Source organism: Epinephelus fuscoguttatus, linkage group LG4, assembly GCF_011397635.1.
Source record: "Epinephelus fuscoguttatus linkage group LG4, E.fuscoguttatus.final_Chr_v1".
Taxonomy (NCBI): Eukaryota; Metazoa; Chordata; class Actinopteri; order Perciformes; family Serranidae; genus Epinephelus; species Epinephelus fuscoguttatus.
Window position 1 is genome coordinate 32,696,869 of NC_064755.1, and position 20,735 is coordinate 32,717,603.

General features: G+C 37.3%; 1 protein-coding gene across 3 annotated transcripts in view; it reads left to right on the forward strand.

Moving 5' to 3' along the window:
• Nucleotides 1–20,735, forward strand: part of appl2 (adaptor protein, phosphotyrosine interaction, PH domain and leucine zipper containing 2) — a 33,456-nt gene that overhangs the window by 7,293 nt on the left and 5,428 nt on the right. Inside the window, exons 1-15 of one of the 3 annotated variants that reach the window (XM_049573264.1) lie at nucleotides 1,570–1,733; nucleotides 2,330–2,371; nucleotides 3,071–3,129; nucleotides 3,548–3,694; nucleotides 4,368–4,450; nucleotides 5,431–5,583; nucleotides 10,560–10,748; nucleotides 10,839–10,881; nucleotides 11,148–11,204; nucleotides 14,347–14,441; nucleotides 16,331–16,486; nucleotides 16,694–16,746; nucleotides 16,915–17,089; nucleotides 19,026–19,062; nucleotides 20,058–20,213. In XM_049573264.1, coding sequence (XP_049429221.1) covers nucleotides 1,604–1,733; nucleotides 2,330–2,371; nucleotides 3,071–3,129; nucleotides 3,548–3,694; nucleotides 4,368–4,450; nucleotides 5,431–5,583; nucleotides 10,560–10,748; nucleotides 10,839–10,881; nucleotides 11,148–11,204; nucleotides 14,347–14,441; nucleotides 16,331–16,486; nucleotides 16,694–16,746; nucleotides 16,915–17,089; nucleotides 19,026–19,062; nucleotides 20,058–20,213 — 1,575 coding nt within the window. In that variant the 5' untranslated portion in view covers nucleotides 1,570–1,603. The other 2 variants (XM_049573265.1, XM_049573263.1) reach the window with 2 other exon arrangements.

Genomic DNA, 20,735 nt, shown 5'->3' on the forward strand with positions numbered 1-20,735 from the left:
CGAGCACCATTTTTGGTTGCTGGTTGAATGTGTGGCTAATGCACTGCAGGTAACTTAGCTATGGTAGCTAATATTGGTCATGGCAAATACATTTTGTTTTCACAAGATATCAAGATATTAATTTCCAAAATTGCAGTTCCAAAAAAAAAATTATTTTCATGCATTTTTTGACTGAAGTTAAGTGTTAGATTGGTGCAGGAATATGTCCTAAAAAAATAGTTAGCATTTTAGCACTCCTGGTTTCCTCTTCTTGAAGTCAATGTGGTTTTTTTAAATTGATTTGTGATTAGATGGCTGAAATAAGGTCTGTGGTTAACACAAGCTTAAGAGACTTTCACAGTTTATTCTGCAACAGTAAACACCCCACTTGTAAATTTTGAAGCCTTTACATGTCTTTAAAAAGACGGTTGCTAACAAGTGGCTAAATGAGACTACAGAATGTCATCACACTGAACTCAGGTTTACAGCCTTGTTGTGGTGGTGACGTTGAAGTCATGTGACTGTGGTGTTTTTCGTTTATAGCCTAATGTTAGCTTTTCACCTCTAGTGATTGTATTTATGCTTCAAAAAACATAAAATGGTGTTATATGTGTAGGTAATCTGGGTGAACAAAAGTAAGTATCACAGACTTCTGCAGTAATCCAAAATCCAAAGGAAGAATCCCATTGGCTTTCTGTTGAGGGGACCAGGGCAATAATTACTTCTGTGTTGGCCTACAAATAAACATAATCCCTGTGCCACTATTATTGGTACGTGGGTAACAATAACAAATTTCCCATCAACAACTGATGGAAACAATAATGGATCCTAACTTTACCCTACATGACACTCATATTACTTACTAGTTTTCCACTTTTTAATACATTTGAAAGTAATCAAATAGAGAGAGTATGGTGTTTGACATCAATTTTACCTACTCACAGCAGTCAAGCAACTGGGGTACGATTACCACTCGTACACCACATGCAGAACTGCAGTACACAGTAATACTAGAACTGGTGGTTATAGGAACGCCAATTTGTTAAGTTTAAAATATGAAAGTAACGCACCCCAATAATTATAATGAAGTGCTGATCACTAGCAGTAGACTTGATTGTAGAAAACAAGTGTCACACACTCTGGCTCTATATGCGTTTCTTTTATTTTGATGACGGTTCAACCTTTGGGCCCTGAAACAACATCAAAATAAAAAAATGCATAATGACCCAAAGTGGGCAGATTAATAGTATTGGGGGCATATTTAAATACTGGGGGGGTATGGGTGGTACTGCCTTGATCTGTTCACTGTTATATTTAGATGCAGTGGGCAAAGCTCCACATGCTGGCTACAGAAAAAAAAGATGTGTTTGTAGAGATACTATTAGTAATTTAGAAATGTTATATAATACTGGAATAATGCATATTCTGCAACTGACTGTCAGTGGGTGGATATATATTTTTTATATTTTATTTTTTCTTTTAAATGCGCTTTCATATTGATTGTCAAGTGCCTCGAGCGTGGGAAAACAGCAACACGCATGCGCTGTTGCTGTAATTTGACTGGCTAGCCGATTAGCCGTTTAATTGAGCTGGCAGCAGCTGCGGTCACCATGATCGGTCAGGGATGAACGACGTGGATTATTTTACACATCACGAATTTGAAAGCCTGTCCTCTGAAGAAATTGAGATTAAACAGTTGGGATTAAACAGCTCACACCGGCAGCCGCGGGATATTGTTATAAACGAAATAACTGGTAAAAATAATTAAATTGAACGAGTGGTTCTTCGGGGAAAATGGCTAACTGCTAACGTTAGTTGACGTTAGCTTGTCAGAAGACGCTATTCGCTTCGTCCGTCCGCGGTAAACCGCTGTAATATTCAGAGGGGAGTAACACCTGTTCAAGAACAGACATTCAGGATATCAGACAGCTTTTTAAGAAGATTACCAGACATAAAGCGGCAGGATAGGTAACGTTATGTTAAAGTTAGAAAACATAGCTTTATCGACAGATAATAAAGCAGCCTAACGGCTACCGCTAGCTTTAGAATGACAGGTATGTGCTCAGTCGGGTTATCACCTGTGTTACAAATGTGAAGTAGGGCAGTATGTCAGATTGTTTGACATAATTTGTAGGATTGCTGATTTTGTATCTATGCAAACTTGTTGCCCCACCATTTTCCACCTAAAAACGCCACTGTTATAGTGTTTACAATATTAAATCAAACAGTGATAAAATGTCAAGAATTTTATTGTTCAGCCATTTTGTCAACTGACAGCTTGTGTTATCTACTTCAAGCAGTAGTGCAATGTTTTAATCTAACAAAACTTATTGTTCACTCAATGTTTCAGAGATAAGCACACTGAAGGAAATATATGGCATTGCAACAGATGGTAAGTACAAATTCTGTCCTACTTAAGAAAATAAAGAAGTTTTTATTGGACTTTGTTATTTGTAACCCACACAAAACAATCTACAAATGTGTACTATGAACCACAAATATTTCATTGTCCACAAACATGTCTTTTTAATTTGTGTAAAGTCATATCCACAGAAGTACAGACTGATTTGCAAATTACAAGCTGTACAACAACTATACTTTACATTTGTGGATTGTTTTTCTATAGATATGCTGCGGTAGGAATTAGTCAAAATAAATATAAATGGGATTGAAGTAACAAATATCAGATGACCCACAAACTCACAGGAAGCGATCCACAAATGCTCAAATCCAGTCTTACCTGTAAAAATAGATCCACAGTTGCATAAATAAGACTTCATGTGTATTTGCTGTGGTGAAACACTTTATATTTGTAAAACCTGTACAAATATGTGAAATTAAAGTACGTGTTTGCAGAGTAAGTTATGCGCATGTGCAAATCACGCTGTATTTTAGTGGATATGACTTTACACAACACAAATGTAAAAAGACATGTATGTGGATAATGAGATATTTGTGGATCATGGTACACATTTGTAGATTGTCTTGTGTGGGTTACAAATAATACAGTCAAATAAGAACTTCCATAACAAAACAATTACAGCTTACAGCTACCATCTGATTCTCATGTCTGTTCTCTCCGCTCCTGCAGAGCATGAGGCAGCTATGGTCAAATACAGCCGATTGCCCAAGAAGAAGGAGAATGAGAAGGTAGATACTGGGAGTTGCTTTCTTCGCGTCGCTGATAGAGCTTTTCCTCATTGATCACAAGCTATAAAATGCCTTACAGTGCAGTAATCCTGTGTTTTATTAGCACTTGAAACACAAATAAAATGAATAAAGTGTTCCCCTTCTGCCACACTGCATTGTTTTAGTAAGACTGTCACAACACCATGCACTATCATGGCTGCAGCGATAAGATTCCTCTGTTATTTGCCTCTGTTAAATGTGTCAGCATGTCTTCTTGGTGGTACAAGATAATCCGACTGTGTTGCTTATTTGCATGTGTGTGTGAGCGTAGGACAAGTGTTTGCATATGTATGAGTGTGTGTGCAGAGCTTGATAATGAGTTTATGCTGGACACGTTTACATGTATATTTGCATGTTTAACACACTCCTGTCTGGACAGCTGAAGTCAGACTTCGTGAAGGAGGTCGCCTACACTAGAAGGAAGCAGCACCAGGCCTCACTGCAGTATTACTGCGCCCTCAACGCCCTGCAGTATCGCAAGAGAGTAGCGATGCTCGAACCTATGCTAGGCTACACACAGGCACAGGTACTGAGCATGTTCTGGCTCACAGACTTGGCTTGACTTATTGTCATATTAGTATTCAAATTCAGTACTCCAAAATTAGAAGAAATTACCTCATTGGAACTGATTTAGTTCACAAAGAACAATGGCTAGTTTGCAGTGTGTCCATGCAATAAAAACAATTGGCAAAACCTAATTCTGTAGTATGTGACTAGAGCTGCAACATGTAGTTGGTTAACTGATAAGTGGACTAACAGAAACTTTATCAACATTTATATTTTTGTAATCTATTAAATGTTTTCATCATTTTCAAGCAAAACGCTAAACATCCTTTGACGCCATCCTCTCAGTTGTGAGGATTTGATGCTTTTCTGAGATATGATAGCAAACGAAATATGTTTAGATTTTCGACTGTTTGCCCAAATAAAACAAGCTACTACTACTATTACTACTGCCACTACTAAAAGACGTACATCACCTTAAGCTGTGGAAAATTGTTCACTGTTTTCTGAAATTTTATAGACAAAGCACTTAATTCAGAAAATAAAGGGCACTTAAATCAGTAATAAAAATAATTGGTTTTGTTGCCCCCTCAGTGATTATCTGTTTCTAGAAATTTCTGTTGCATAAAAGCAACTGTAAAATTAATAAACTAAAATACAAGATTAATTGCTCATTATTATGTCTTATCTTTCAGATCGGCTTCTTCAAGAAAGGCATTGAGCTGGTGTCAAAGAAGATGGACAGCTTTCTCACCTCTGTGTCCAACATGACTCAAAAGTAAATATTATCTCCTTTAAAATGTGTTCAGTAAATCTGATGAACTATATTTTTAGTATTAACTATAAATTACAGTGTTTTTTGTGTATGTATGGAATGCCATATTTTAGTCCATATTAAATAAATAGATTAAAAACAGCACAAGAGTTATCTAGATAGCGCACTCCACCATCCTGCCGCCTCATTCCCTGCTGCCTCAAGACTACTTCCCCAGAGTGTTTGCTGATCCGAAAGGCGGAGGAACCCCTGGTGTGCTAGCTCAGTAAATTCATTTAATCTAGTGCCCCATTTTGCTGTTTTCCAAATCACTGTTAGCTGACATATTTTGTGAAGACTGACCTTCAATTACTGGCCGTAACGAATCGAATTGCACCTTTTTAACTAAAAAAAACCTACTTATTTATTTAACTATATTGACTCATTTATATATTTTTAAAAAACAAGATCACCGAAGTGTCAAATTAAGGCAGACAACCATTAAAAATAAACCAAGGCTCTCCGTGTCCAGGTGACATAATCTCATAATTATTCTTTGAGCATAGGCAATTTAACAAACCAACATGTATCGACTCTAGGTCTTGATTGGGGTCTGAGAACACTAATTAGACTTGCATACGTCATTTATATATTTATGTTCACATATAATTATAGCCTCATTTATTACAGAAATTCATTTGTTTCATAGGCATATTTATTTCTTTACTTAATATTGACAAAACAGCATTCCATATGTATGATCCTTTACTATGATGTCCTGCAACACACTTATTATTCATGAATATTCCATATTTTTGGTGAGCCTTTTCAGGTAATGCAACTGTGCTTGTACAGAATAACTGATAATAATAGTAAAAATTAATGTTTTGCATCCATGTCTGAAAATTCTGTATTTTAATGCTCAATTTTTAGAGAAATTCAAATTTCTGAATGTCATTTTTGATGCATATTGTCTGTATTTAAACCTCTTTTTTCCTGTATAGTATCCAGGCCCAGCTGGACACAGAGGCAGAGGCCATGCGTGTGTCCCAGAGGGAGCTTCTGTCTGTGGAGGACACTGTCTATATGCCAGATAAGGATACTGAGCCTGTCAATCGCACGCTTATCCAGAAGGCTGGCTTCCTCAACATTAGAAAGTAAGATTAATTGCACTCATTATGGCCCTATCTTAACTCTAAGGACACTTCCTATTCACGTAGCGTTCTTTGCTAGTCAATAGGTTAAGGGGTGTGTTGAGGAAAAAAATGCAGCTGACGAACACGCTTTGAATCTGTCCTCATTTTACCTTACGTGACAATTCTGTGATTTGTTAGGTAATTAAGTCTGATGAAATAGCAATGCAATTAGTATATAGTGGTTACCTTAGGTCTTGAATCTCAAAGTAACCAAACACAATCATACAAACGATTTTTGCTTCTCTTGCTAAAGTTTCTCAAGACACACATGAACACATTAAACAATAAGTCTGTCACAGCAGACTGTGTGGGTCAGGTAACATGTTGACAGTGTGCGCTGTCAGCTTATTGCAGAGTGGATGTATGAGAAGGGAAACTTCCTTAATGGCTTCAGGGGGTAGAACTGCAGCGTAGCCCGCAATGTGATTTAGTGAAATGTCAGAGCTGTCAAACTCTGTCTCTCGCTCATATACATCCAAAGTCTTTGACAAATGTCGGTGACACCAGAGAGAAGGTTTCCACAGAATGCCATTCTGTTTAATGACACACACCGCCAGCAGCCTGAAAATGCTTGTCAAATACTGAGTCCAGAGAACATTTGCTATTTCGAATGGTTCCTCAATATTAAGGGTCTTAGTCACCCATGGCAGCATGAGCCATTCACTTTGATATTAATCAAAAGAAATTTATCTGGGAATATTTTTCAAACAGAATGTTCAAGGGAAAGGCTCACAGATGAGCAATTAAAATGAGTCATACACATGTCGCTTTGTTGTGAAAGCGAGTGAGTCAGAGATAAATTACATTGTAGTTTTGTTATATTTATGTTTATATGCACAGACACTAATAGCCAAAACAAATTCAAAACGAAAACAAAACAGCTGTTCAAGGAAAGTACTGAAACAAGGGGAGGTCCTGGGGTGGCGGAAAAAGTCGATTCTTTGTAGGACTGCCCATGACAGTCAAAGATTGGCATTCAGTATGTTTACATGCACAGTTTAATTCCACTTTTAATCGGAATGAAAGGCCATTCCGATTAAAAGTGGTCATGTAAACGGTCATTCCGATTGAAAAACGGTCATTCCGATTGAAAATTAAATCCAATTAAAGGGGGTGGTTTAATCCGTTTGTCATTCCGAATGAAAGAATTTTGTGTGCATGTATACACTCATTCCTCTTTAAATTCATTCCGGTCTTTCTGCGCATGCTCGTTTCCTTGCCCTTCTGGCGCGATGACGTATATAGCGCGCATAGCAACGGGCTGCATAGCAACAGGCTGAGATAGAGCAGTCGGACTTGTTGCACTCACCGGTTTCCATTCGCCACAGCACGGTCTTCTGTCTCCCTTCTTCGACCTTCTACCTCCCTTCTCCTCCTCAACAGACGAAGCATTAGCAGAACAAGATTGTTGTCGTACTGCTGCTTCAAGAATATAAGCAAAACACGCCCGAAAAACGCACTAAGAATGGCATCGTCAAACATCTTGTTATCCGGAGCGAGGACTACAGTGTTTTCTTCCGGTCAACGTAAACACGTAACATCCGCCTGCCCCCTATCCAATCAGAAACCTTCCCTGACCCAAACCTTGCGCAGACCTGAATAAAGGCAATTGAACTGATCTCCCATGTAAACCCTCATTTGGAATGAATATTTCCCATGTAAACTACCTGGAAAAACTTTAATTCCGAATGATTTCATTCAGATTTATTTCATTCCGAATGAGAAGCCATCATGTAACTGTAGCCACTGTCAGTCAGAGACCACTCAGTCTACTGAGATTCTTCAAGTTGAGAGGAATTTTTTTGTGTGTTTTTGTCAGTCAGTGTGCAGTGTACTTCTGTGCTTCTGCAGACATTTTCATCCTGAGATGTAGCTGCAGGGTGATTGCTCCTCACTTTCACACTGCTCTCTGGGGCAGGCAGCTGCAGACCCAGGGTGAGTCTGAGTGAGATGGAAGCAACTGCCTGTAGGAAGAGAGGCTTCTCCCAGGCAGGCTCTGAAATAATGTCATCACCTTCTTCAGTTTTATATCTAGTGTCGGCACATTTGTTGCACATTTCTGATTCATCATTATTGTAGTTAGCATGCATTAGCTCTGAGGGCTAAATTGACTTGTTTACTATATTATGTGTAGTCAAATATTAGTTTTTAACAGCCAAATCCAATTGGACTGACATAATTCTGAGTTGGGTACAGCCCTAATTCTCAGGTGCATGGCGATATGTCAAAGTATATTCAACATTATGATTGCCTGTAACAATTTTTATGAGACCAGGCTGTACATTCCTCACTGCCGAACTATTTGGATTTTGAAACATGAGGGATGTAAATATGTGTGTCATGTTTATCTTGCAAGCTAGGCTGCTTCTTGAGATTTGAGGATGGCTGAGAAAAATTATTTATTATTTATTTGTGAATAAGGACAGCTTTTTATGTTGACAAGTGATTCACAACATGCTGGCGTCTGTGTTAATTTACTACAAGGATGCTGCTACATGCCTACATTTTGCTTCTTTTCTTGTTGGTTCTTTGCAAAGCTGGGAAATATGTTGGCAAATGTAACCTTCCAGTTGAAGCATCTCTTCATCTGGGTCCAGACCTTGGAATCTGCCCACTCCACCGAGTGTAAAGAGATGACAGTTATGTCTGATATCAAGCAACTCATCTCTTCTATTTGCTAATACTGTTGAATTATTAAAAGATATATATATATATATGTGTGTGTGTGTGTGTGTGTATATGTATATATATATATATATATATATATATATATATATGTATGTATGTATGTATGTATGTATATATATATATATATACAGTACAGGCCAAAAGTTTGGACACACCTTCTCATTCAATGCGTTTTCTTTATTTTCATGACTATTTACATTGTAGATTCTCACTGAAGGCATCAAAACTATGAATGAACACATGTGGAGTTATGTACTTAACAAAAAAAGGTGAAATAAATAAAACATGTTTGCTGCATGTATGCTTTACATATACATATATGTAAAGCAGTAACATACATATATATATACATATACATATATATACATATATATATATGTATATATGTATGTATATATATATGTATGTATATATATATATATGTATGTATGTATGTATGTATGTATATATGTATATGTATATATATATATATATATATATATATATATATATATGTATATGTATATGTATATATGTATATGTATATATATATGTATATATATATATATATATATATATGTATATATATATATACATATATATATATATATATATATACATATATATATACATATATATATATGTATATATATGTATATATGTATGTATATATATATGTGTGTGTGTGTGTATAAATATGTATATGTATATATATATACATATATATGTGTATGTATGTATGTATATATATATACAGTACAGGCCAAAAGTTTGGACACACCTTCTCATTCAATGCGTTTTCTTTATTTTCATGACTATTTACATTGTAGATTCTCACTGAAGGCATCAAAACTATGAATGAACACATGTGGAGTTATGTACTTAACAAAAAAAGGTGAAACAACTGAAAACATGTTTTATATTCTAGTTTCTTCAAAATAGCCACCCTTTGCTCTGATTACTGCTTTGCACACTCTTGGCATTCTCTCCATGAGCTTCAAGAGGTAGTCACCTGAAATGGTTTCCACTTCACAGGTGTGCCTTATCAGGGTTAATTAGTGGAATTTCTTGCTTTATCAATGGGGTTGGGACCATCAGTTGTGTTGTGCAGAAGTCAGGTTAATACACAGCCGACAGCCCTATTGGACAACTGTTAAAATTCATATTATGGCAAGAACCAATCAGCTAACTAAAGAAAAACGAGTGGCCATCATTACTTTAAGAAATGAAGGTCAGTCAGTCCAGAAAATTGCAAAAACTTTAAATGTGTCCCCACATATATATATATATATATATATATATATATATATATATATATATATATACAAATAGTATTTTAACAAGTATGGTATCATTTAGGATGACTGGTGGACAACATGTGGCAATTTTATTTCAGTTCAAGGTCTACAAGCCCCTTTCCCACCAGGCAAAAGACCCACTAACACCTGCTAACATCTGGCTTTATGTAATTGTAATGTAAGGTTACGATCACAATTCACTCCAAGGACAAATGACTCTGCAGTAGTTGCGAGTATCAGTCAGCTCCGGCTCTGATCGGCTTCATTCGGCAGTGATGGACACAATACTAATTTTAGCCCCTTTGCAAGTGCGATGCAATGATTTTCCACCATGATACCATCCATCTCAAGCCAAACAGAGCTGAAAAATTGTTTGTCATTTAGGCGCCGCTAAGCTTGAGGGACTTGAAAGACTGGTTAAGTAAGAGATACAAAAAATATGTTTACAGACCATTTTTTGGCCTGTCTGTGATGTCAAACATGATGCACAAGGGAAAAAGAAGAAACAAAGCCATACTTATCTGCTGCAGAATCCATGTAAGTATGAATGGCTCTGGTTTAATTGCAATGGGAAAGTAGTCTCTTGCCTATTATCGCCTAAGTGTCGCCTTTAAAAACCCACGTGCACTAATTTTGGTGGAAAAATAACCTCACTTTTGTTAAGTTAATCATTTTAAATATTTTGCTTTTTTCCAATTCTAAATAAATTTATGCTTGTTGATTTTAGTTATAATATTTTTTTTAAAAAAAACTTGTACAAAAAGAGGGACATTCTACTTGCTTCTTTTTGGACTCATTTGTAAGCCAGATGTGAGTGAGGAATTTCCTTCACATCCAGCCTTAAATCCTTGACATTCTTACTGTGTGTAGCCTTTGTCACTTACTAAACTTTCCATGATGCCACCATTAGGTTTTTTCAAAATCTCATCCTTAAGTGGTGACCTTTATCAACTATCTTCTGTGCTCCTCCAGTAAAACAGGCCTAGTGACCACAGCCTGGGACCGACTGTACTTCTTCACCCAGGGAGGAAACCTCATGTGCCAGCCGCGTGGGGCAGTGGCGGGGGGCATGGTGCTGGACCTAGACAACAGTTCTGTCATGGCTGTGGAGTGTGAGGACAGACGCTACTGCTTTCAGATAACCTCTCCCACAGGCAAAACGTACGTTTACTTTTTCTACAACAATGAGAATAATGCACACGTGTGATATTGCTTGTATTTAATTCTCTCCATTGTCATAAATGCCTCCAGGTCAATGATTCTACAGGCCGAGAGCAAAAGGGAATATGAAGAAGTAAGTGTCAAAGAGGTCGTTCAAACAGCTGTGTTTAATCTTCATTATTGTTTTATGTCTTCATCCCAAACACATCTGCTGCTGCAAGTATCAGTCACATAACAATGGAGGAGCTGTGCAGACTTACTGGTGTGGTTTTCATATTTGGTTTTGTGCTTGGACGCATCTGACTGGCCTGTCACAGCTGGTATCAGTCAAGTGAACTCAAGTGGCTCAAGTCTGAGTGAGAGGAAGTCTTGATGTGGATCTCTGTGTTTCTTTTTCAGTGGATTTGCACTGTGAACAACATCTCCAGACAGATCTACCTGACTGACAACCCAGAGGTAATGCACACTCCCACACAGTTCATATCCACTATGCAGGTTACAAAAGACACCACCTAAAGCAAATATCTAAGAATCAACGGTCCAGTGTGTAGGATTTAGAGGGATATAGTGATAGAAATAGAATATAGTAAGTATGTTTTCTTTAGTGTATAATCACCTGAAAATTAGAACCATTGTGTTGTAAGTTACCTTAGAACGAGCTGTTTACATCTACATAGTCCTCGTCCATGAAGATCGCCATGTTCTTAAAGGACAAACCAAACACTGATAGGGCCATTCATGTTTTCCTGTCAGCCACCATAATTAGCAGACCCTCCGAGACGAGCCAGAGAGCGCAGAAAAAAAGACTGATTTTTCTGATTTAATTCATCAGGTCTGTTTGTTTTGGAGAGGAGGAGACCTCTGCAGATAATTCGGCTCCTGGTAGAAACCCCCTGAACAATGAACATTAAAGGAACTCTTAGCGGGTGTTCATGCTTGGCACATGGAAGAAGATTCAGTGGGTTGGAATTGGCAATCCTCACAGCTAGATGACACTAAATTCTACACACTGCTCCTTTAAGCCCTTTTTCACCTTTTCCTTTAAACCACCACTAATATCTGGTGTTAGTGGAAAATGTAGCAATAGCAAATATATTTCTATAGCACAATACATACATAGGGCAGCTCAGGGTGCTTTACATAGATAAAACAAAAGGCGCATCCATATATAAATGTAATTTAAAGAAAGCACAAGCTACATAAAATAGTAAGTAAAAACAATTTAATATAGTGAAAAGAAAAGTACAAAATTGTTTAAGAACATAATGGAAGTGACCTCAGTTTTGCTCAGACCTGAGTCCCTCGATCTAGGTTTCTGTTCTTTAAACATATCAGAGATGTAGTCTGGGCCTAAACTATCAGTGATTTTAAGACAAGTAGCAGCACATTAAAATCTAATGTGTAACTAACAAAGCCAGTGTGGAGATGTTAGAACTGAAGTAATGAGCTCCCTTCTCTTGGTCCTAGATAAAGCTTTAATAGCAGCATTCTGAGCAAGCTATAGCTGTTTAATGGTCCCTTTGGGAAGACCAGTTAAGACACCATTACAGTGGTTAATTGAACTGGAAATAAAAGCATGGATAAGCTTTTCTTGATCATTTTGGGACACCAAACCCCTTGATTCAGCTTCCATTCTCCAGGACAAATGACTTTGTAGTAGTCGCAGGTATTTATCAGCCCCAGCTTCGATTGGCAGTGATGGAAACATGACACCTAGGTGGATACACTCATTTTTACGTTTCCATCGTGACAGTCAGGACTTGTGCGACTCTTTGTCATCTCAGCCACATATTCTGTCTGTCTCGATCCAGGCAGTGCTCAAACATCTTTCCAACTTAGTTGGCGCAGAGTTTGAAAGAAAGACTGAATAAGTAACAGATACAAAATGAAGTAACCACTTTAACATTTTCACTGGCTTCCATGCTGCTTTCTGCTTTTAACTAACCCTGTTTTCTGGCATATTGATGACGTTGAATGTAACACCAGAAAAAAACAGCAGAATGGCAATGAAAGGAATGCTTTAAGTGTGTTTACCAGCATTTCAAAAACTGCATATATGTGCTAAGTTTGGTAGAAAAGGGGAATTAGAAACATTTCATTGATCATGGTTGTTGGACTATCACCCCCTCTGTTGTGAGTTGATCAGGCAATAAGAGTAATGTATTTGTTGTTCAACCACTTAAAATCAATAACGCATGTGAGGGTATAAACTTTTTCTCTGCTAAAGAGACATAAAATATAATGGCGCTGTTCCAATGCTGTCACGTAGAACAGCCTCCCTCTTCTCTCTGAAGTGTCTCACAGCTGTTGTTCCCTTTTCAATCCCATTCAATGTTTGCAGGAGGGTTGGCTCTATGAAAATGTTTATTCTTCTGATTCTTCAGAGACAAACAGACTATCGCTGTGTCTGCAATCACATATTTATTTTCCCTACATGATAATTACTTTGTGGTTTACCACAGAGTAAGTAATAATATGAGTTTTCAAACACTAATCTGACAGGTGTAGTGTTGCATAACTTCAAATCACATACTTGTCATCTTAGCATTTTTAGTAAATAGTTGTGTATCTGTTCACACTATTGAAACTACTGCATATTCTCTGTTCCATCATGGGAACTTCTGATGGTGCTGCATTTAATTCAGGCAGCAGCTGGGAGGTAAATTTAGTGCACCAAGCAGCAAATGGAGAATAATTTTGGATTCATCTTATTTAGTTTATCTCGTTGTGAAAGTTGTCGATGTGGAAAATTTGCCCTCATTCTCTCCCAGTGTGGGTGTTTCGGCAAAACAGCATGGACTCACCCTCATTTGTATGCAAGCAAATACCTGGTTAGTTATTTGTATTCTGTTACCACTTCGGTCTCTCATTTCTTCTTTTTGTGACCGCTGTTTATCGTTTTATTGGCAAAAAAATTGAGCGTTCTCGTTGTTGTTGCCACTAATAAGATTCAAACAACACAATGCAGAGACGAAACTCCAACACAGCACTCCAATAAATCCTTGAATTATAATATCCTATATCATAAATGACAGTTTTGTTTTTTTAATTTTAAGCGAGGATTATAAATTGACTATTTGGGTTTTAGATTATGAAATATTTTACAATTATATTTCAATATACAGTTCAATTAAATGATTAAATCCAAGTACTCTGAGTGTAGCACTACTTTTTTGTACCATTAGATACACTAACATATTTCATAGTACTGGCTGTATTTAGCAAAATACTAATACTATTTGTAATACTATTTTTCTCCCCAAATTCAACACTTGATGGTGTACACCTGTGTCCAGAAATGACTATAAACGCTTAGTTTAGACCTTAGATCATTTTCTTTACCTGAAAGAAACTCAGAAACCAGAAACAATTAAATTATATATTTTTAAAGGATTATTCCTGGTGAATAGACCCTTCTCATTGGTTCACAGAGCAAAGATAAGATTGAGATAATGTAGAGAATTGGTGAGAGATAAGAGAAAAAGTTAGAACTTGGTAATGTTTTAAACATTTCAGACATATTTACATGCTATTTTGGTTTTATAAATGACTCGCCTGCTGTTACAGAGATACTGCAATGTCCTTGTGTCCCTGTTAGGCTGTGGCCATTCGACTGAACCAGACGGCCATCCAGGCAGTGACCCCGATCACCAGCTTTGAGAAGAGACCAGAGGGCTCGCCCAACCCTGACAGGTCAGGCATGCTGCTTGTCATAACACTACAAACTGCATCCTCCCCTGAAGTTTATAATTAAATGCTTTTACAGCCGCAAGTCTTCATAACTTTAAAAACTTAGGATTAAGCAGCACTGTCCTTTTGATCCATTTGTGACATGCATTGTTTTGGATTGGGCTCTTAATGTCAGTATTTACTGTTAAAACTAGTTTGTCTGTGTGTGTGTGCAACACTGTAAACACGACATCTTCCTCTGCATGAATTTGTTCTTGGTGTGTATACAGAGATTGTGAATTTAAAATAATGGAGAAACAAAATGTCAGCCTATAATTACTGAGGATGATAATCATTAAACGGAAAGAGAGTCTGCATTTTGTCTCTTTTCCACTAAAACTGACAGTTTGCAACAAGCGATCACTTGTCCATTCGCCAAACCGCTTCCCCGAACAACAACTGTCCAATTACATTTTAGCAACCGTAACTAGGCATGTCAGGACTGTCAAGCTTTCTCGGCCTGTTGAAGCTCTCCTCCTGGGGCTCTAATTGGACCAATGCTCCTTATATAAATATTTGGGAAATTGGTTTCTTTCTCAGTGTTCCCAAAACCAGAAAGATGAGAGCTCAAGTGTGAGGAATAGAAAAAAAATTGTGTTTGTCTGCTCCAATGTAAGGTGCACATGTTAGCATGCCTGGCCAACTAACTTATTTCTTAGCATACATGGTAGTTTAACCCAACTTCAAAGACCCTTGAACATTTCATACCAGATTACTTGGTAGGGTTGCATATTACATGCCTATATGTACACTGAAAGCATTATTGGTTGGTGTAAAGGGCAAGTTTGCGATGTGATGGAGGACAAAACATACAGTCCATCCATTATGCAAAAATGCACTCTATAGTTTTCATCACAAATTTCCCTGTAGAGGAATACAGGTTTGATCCCCTATCATTTACATTGGAGTTGAGCTGGAAAGGGATCTCAGTGTGAACAGGAGAAACAATTACCTCTTTTGTATTATATTGTGTTATGAGGTGAGTTCAGTAGTTTTTTTAACCTGGACCCTGTTTGCCCATGTTTTTGTGTCTAAGTAAAGAATGGGAGCACCATTTTTTGAAACCGATCCAGCATTGAGCAAAAGAGCAGCAGCCAGCAGCTTCAAAACATGTTGCAATACGATCAACAAAGGGATTGTTCATCCGTCAATGTACATCCACTGTAGGACCTTGTTTTTGCCCCTGACAGGCTCAGATTATTATTCTAAGTTTCTGATAACATCACGGAAAGGATCCCTGCAGTGGTAAACTTTTCATTAAAGAGCAACGTACTTTTTGTGTACCAGAAACAGCCCTGAAATTACTATTGTCAAACCTACAAGACATAATTTAAATAAACAGCAGCTTTAGCATGTTCAGAGCTAGTTTATTTTCACATCTAACTAGGTGAATTAAGGGTTTATTTCGATCAAAGCAGGTTAATGTTGGAACAGTGGAAAGACGAACCAAGACTGCTTTTGTCCGTTTTGTTTTGTTTCCGTTGATTTTGAATGAAGTACAGTTTACAATGATAAAATTACTGTCTATTTAAATGAAGTCTGGAGGGATTGGCAATAGCGATGTTTGGCTGTTTCTAGATAACAATAAGCACTTTTAGTGGACGTACATAAAGGTGTGAACGTGTACTAAATGGTTACGGCTCGCTCAATACTGGACTTCATTGTCATTTGTTCTGATAAGTTACTTAGACACAAAAACACAGGAAAAAATGGTCCTGGATGAAAAATACTGAACTTATCCTTTAAGACTGACTGTAAGACGTGGACTTGTCGTTTAACTTTAGTAGTGGACATATTTGGGTTTACTTGACTTATTCATTATGACTCATTTTCATTCTGTGTGTCTCCTGCAGAGCGAAACCAGGAGGTGTAAATGCTGCCAGTGGTGGTTCTCAGAAGTCAGGGGCTGCTACGGAGCCAGAAGACTTGATAGCCCCTGGGACACCCATTCAGTTCGACATCATGCTGCCAGCCTCCGAGTTTCAGGACCAGAACAGGGCTGGAGGGAGGTGAGGGAACAACTGGCAGGAAGTTTGTGTGGATGCGTGTTTGTGAGAGATGGGCAGGAACGACTGGTACTGATGCATGATGCTAATTTCCTGAAAGTTGGCCTCGTTGTGGTTATTATACAATTTCCAGGAAGCTGAATGCTTCTTAATGGTTCAATGCAGGGGTCTAATTGTTTTTTGCTTGTCTGTGTGCTCCCTTCCTGGCAGACGCACAAATCCTTTTGGAGAAACAGACGATGACTGTTCAACAGAAAGTGACGGTAAAAATCTTCCCCAATGCAGCTTAACGGTCTACATTCTTTGTGTCAAGGGCTGTTAGAGTTCTGCTTAACCTCGCTGTGTGTGCCTGTGTACCTTTTTATTCTCCTACATGAGTGCTCCCATGCTTCTTTTTTAATGTTTATGCTTCCGACTGTATGTTTCCGCAGACTCCCTCCTGCAGCAAGTATTCGCTGTGCGCTTCCAGGGCTCAATGGCGGTGCGCTGTGGCAACAATCAGGAGGTGATCTATGAGGCCATGAGGCAGGTGCTGGCTGCCCGAGCCATCCACAACATCTTCAGGACCACCGAATCCCACCTCATGGTCACCAGCAGTAGCCTCAGGTAGAATTTATCACATATTTTTGAACTGTGACATGAATACCACCTCAGACAGAAAAAACTGATTTGACCTCAGCATGTAGAGATAGTGACGCACTCAGAAATTCCCTTGTTAGTAAATAATTGCATGAAAATATTACTTGAGAATAGAGTCCAAAATGAATGCCCAAGCAAAGTTAGCTTGCACTGCACATTTATTTAGTGTTTTTTGTCGAATTACTTCCAAACATCACTCTAATGCATGGTTAAAATTCTGCCTGTCAGGTCAGATAGAGTAATGTCTCACTAAAAACATTCAGTGTTGTCTGCAGCTGCGCTGATCTATCATTTTTGCTACAAGGGTCTGTGCAGATATTCATTGATAGCAGTGACATCACTGAATCCCATCCAAAAAAATGTGAACTTTTAATATGGAACAGGGTGAATTTATTTATATTCATTTACAAGAAAAATACAAACAAAATGCCTTTACCCAACTCAAGTGCTATAGTACTCATGCTGATCCCTAATATAGATAGAAAACGCCCAAGCAGATGCTTCAGTTATTGTTGTCTGCCCAGAATGCTGACAGACGTTAAACTACAGCATTCACCTGCTATGATGCAAAACATTCTACCTTTTGATAGTCATGTGCCAAAGGCATGGAGAAAAAAGATGTTCTATTAAAAGCGCAGTGTATGTTTTCTCAGCAGTCTTTTTGGTCCTCTTCCTCTGTGCAGAAACAGTAATCCTATAATATTCTTGTAATATTTTAATGGTTTAAACATTCCACACAGCTTCACAATCTTTTTCTGCTATCAGTTAGGAATTAATTTCATTTTGTTTCAAATCTGTCTTTGTCATAACCTTGTTTTACCCTCAATCACAGCTGTATCGTCCTGAAATCCTGTAGCCTCTCACACTGTACAACACAACAGGAAAATCATCTTTAAAACATGTCTTACAGTTAAAACTGTCTTATTAATAGTATTGAAGTTTATCTTACTTCGTCTAGTTTTATGTCTTTGTGCACAAGCAGTGGCATTGTGAAAGCCTGAACTACAAAATCCAACTTGTCTTTATAAGTGGTTGTGCATGGGTTTGCACGATTGTGTGCATGTCATTACTAGTGAGCGCCTAGGGGCGGGTGCTGAAACCCGGTATTAAACGAGCCCCAAGGCCAAATTAGACTGTAGTATTTATCGGTGCTTTATAGCTTTTGGTTTAATTCATTATCATCCTTCATTATCATCCTTCAGCCTCTCATCTGCACTCTGTGCCAGGGCTGACCTCCTCAGCACACACACACACACACACACACACACACACACACACACACACACACACACACACACTTTGGAATCAAAGTGAAAATAACTAAAAACAATAACTATAATAACAATAACTTACGCTTGCTACTGCAAGTGCAATTAAACCTTCGCAAGTAAAAAGCCAATACTAGTATTTTTTTTTAAGTTAATATATTTTTTAAAAAGCAATTAATTAGAAATGAAAACGAACCGACGAGAGAATCAATAAAGTGCAAAACCCATAAGGAGTATGGATAAGAGAAGTAGTATCAATAAAATCTTAACGAAAGCCATCCCTAAGAGTGCAGCTGGAAAAGTTGATGTGCTATATATCTGCTTTTGCTAACTGAAGACAAAGCGAAGACCTCGAAGCAAGAATCTTTTGCTTTTGGTGCACTACCAAGCAGAAAAATCTGCAACATACAACTTTTTTGTACACTGCTCGGCTTATCCAACAAAAACATGTAATGTCGAGCTGCTGTATAACCCATGATTGATTTTTTTTTTTTTTTTTTTTTACATTTGTTAGGCTTTACTTTGTGTAAGCAATGTTCAAGCATAAGACTACAGGGGGAAAAAATTGATGGATCCAAAGTCAAGGCTGTGTCAGTGGTGTTTCATTTTCAGTCTCTATTTTGTCTTCACAATAGGTTGATTGACCCTCAGACTCAAGTCACAAGAATAAGCGTAAGTATGAGAAAAGATCAAGTCAGTATTTATCCAGACTCTCTTTTCATTAACAGATTGAGGTTCAGTCGTGCCTAGGGTTGCAAAATAGGAGAATAGAGAATCTTTAAGATGAAAACTTTCTATGGGAATTCATGGAATAAAATGAATATACAGGAATTATGTTCTTTGGCTTTTTTAACCATGTCATATGCAGACATAATTGATTCATTTGACAAATAAATCCGTTAATTTGTCAAATACATAGTGTGAAATGTTTCTTGTGAGGATTTGGCTAACTTAGCTAGCAAGTTCACTAATGGGGAAAGGTACTTTGAAAATTTGAGCCAGCAATTTGAAGTAATTTATGAAATAAAATGTTTTAAAATAAAGATTGAACGTAAATAAATAAATTAAACTCCTCAGTTAGCATGCTCAGTGAAGCTACATCCCACATGGTAACAATTAGCTAGCAAAAACTAGCAGAATGTGTAACATTATAAACTGAATTTTGCTTTAGGCTACTATCTGCTAATTAACTGAAACAAAAAAATAGATATATTTAAAGCATCAATATAATCAAAATGTGCATGAAAGCATGTTGTCCTTTGGCTCAGGTATTGCAGTAGTGTTAGCAATAGTGTGGGCTGTATTGATGATGAGAGGAAATACTTTGAATGCAGAGAGTTGTGATTTTACTGAATTCCTATTAAATGGGATGTGATGGAAGAGTGCGCTGTTGAATGCAGAGCATGGTTACAATTCAATTAAATGTGCATACATTTTACCAAAACATGCCAGTACACCTAATATTGATTTTTATGCATATTTTTCCCCCTTCATAAGTTCACTTTTTAAAGATTCTTATATTGAAATTGTGCAAAATATCGCTTAGCTTAAAATTTCCATAAATTTACCAATCTGTTGCAACCCTAGTCATGTCTGTACTATGATCCAGCTCCTGCCACAATTTTAAAAATCTTTATTCTCTCCCTGTCACTTCTTTCATTACTCAGTTCCAACTCGGAGAAGTGTGTCAGTTTGCAGCCCACCAAGAGAATGGGAGGCTGATGGGGTTCGTGGTCGAAGGCAGAGACTGGAGTGATGGAGATGAGGAGGGAGAGCCCTCATTTAGCGCCTTCGTCTTTGAGAGCAACACAGAGGGCGAAAAGGTTAATACACCAAACACTGACAGGTTTTTTTTGCACTTTTTTGACATACCATACTATGACTACTTTATGACATACTATCCTATGACCTTTTTTGCATTTTAATGACATACTGTACTTTGACTTTTTTTTTTTTGCACTTTTTTTGACATGCTGTACTGTGATTTTTTTTGCACTTTTATGACTTACTATACTATATTTTATGACTTACTATACTATGACCTTTTTTAGCCTTTTTACGACGTACAGTACTATGACATATTATACTGACTATTTTGACTTTTTTTTGCACTTTGTGATATACTATAGTATGACTACTTTATGACATATTATCCCATGACCCTTTTTTGCATTTTTATGACATACTATACTATGAATTTTTATGACATGATATACTATGACTTTTTTTTTTTGCATTTTTTGACATACTATACTATGACTTTTTTGCATTTTTATGACATAATATACTATGACTTTTTTTTCCCGCATTTTTTGACATACTATACTATGACCTTTTTTTTGCAT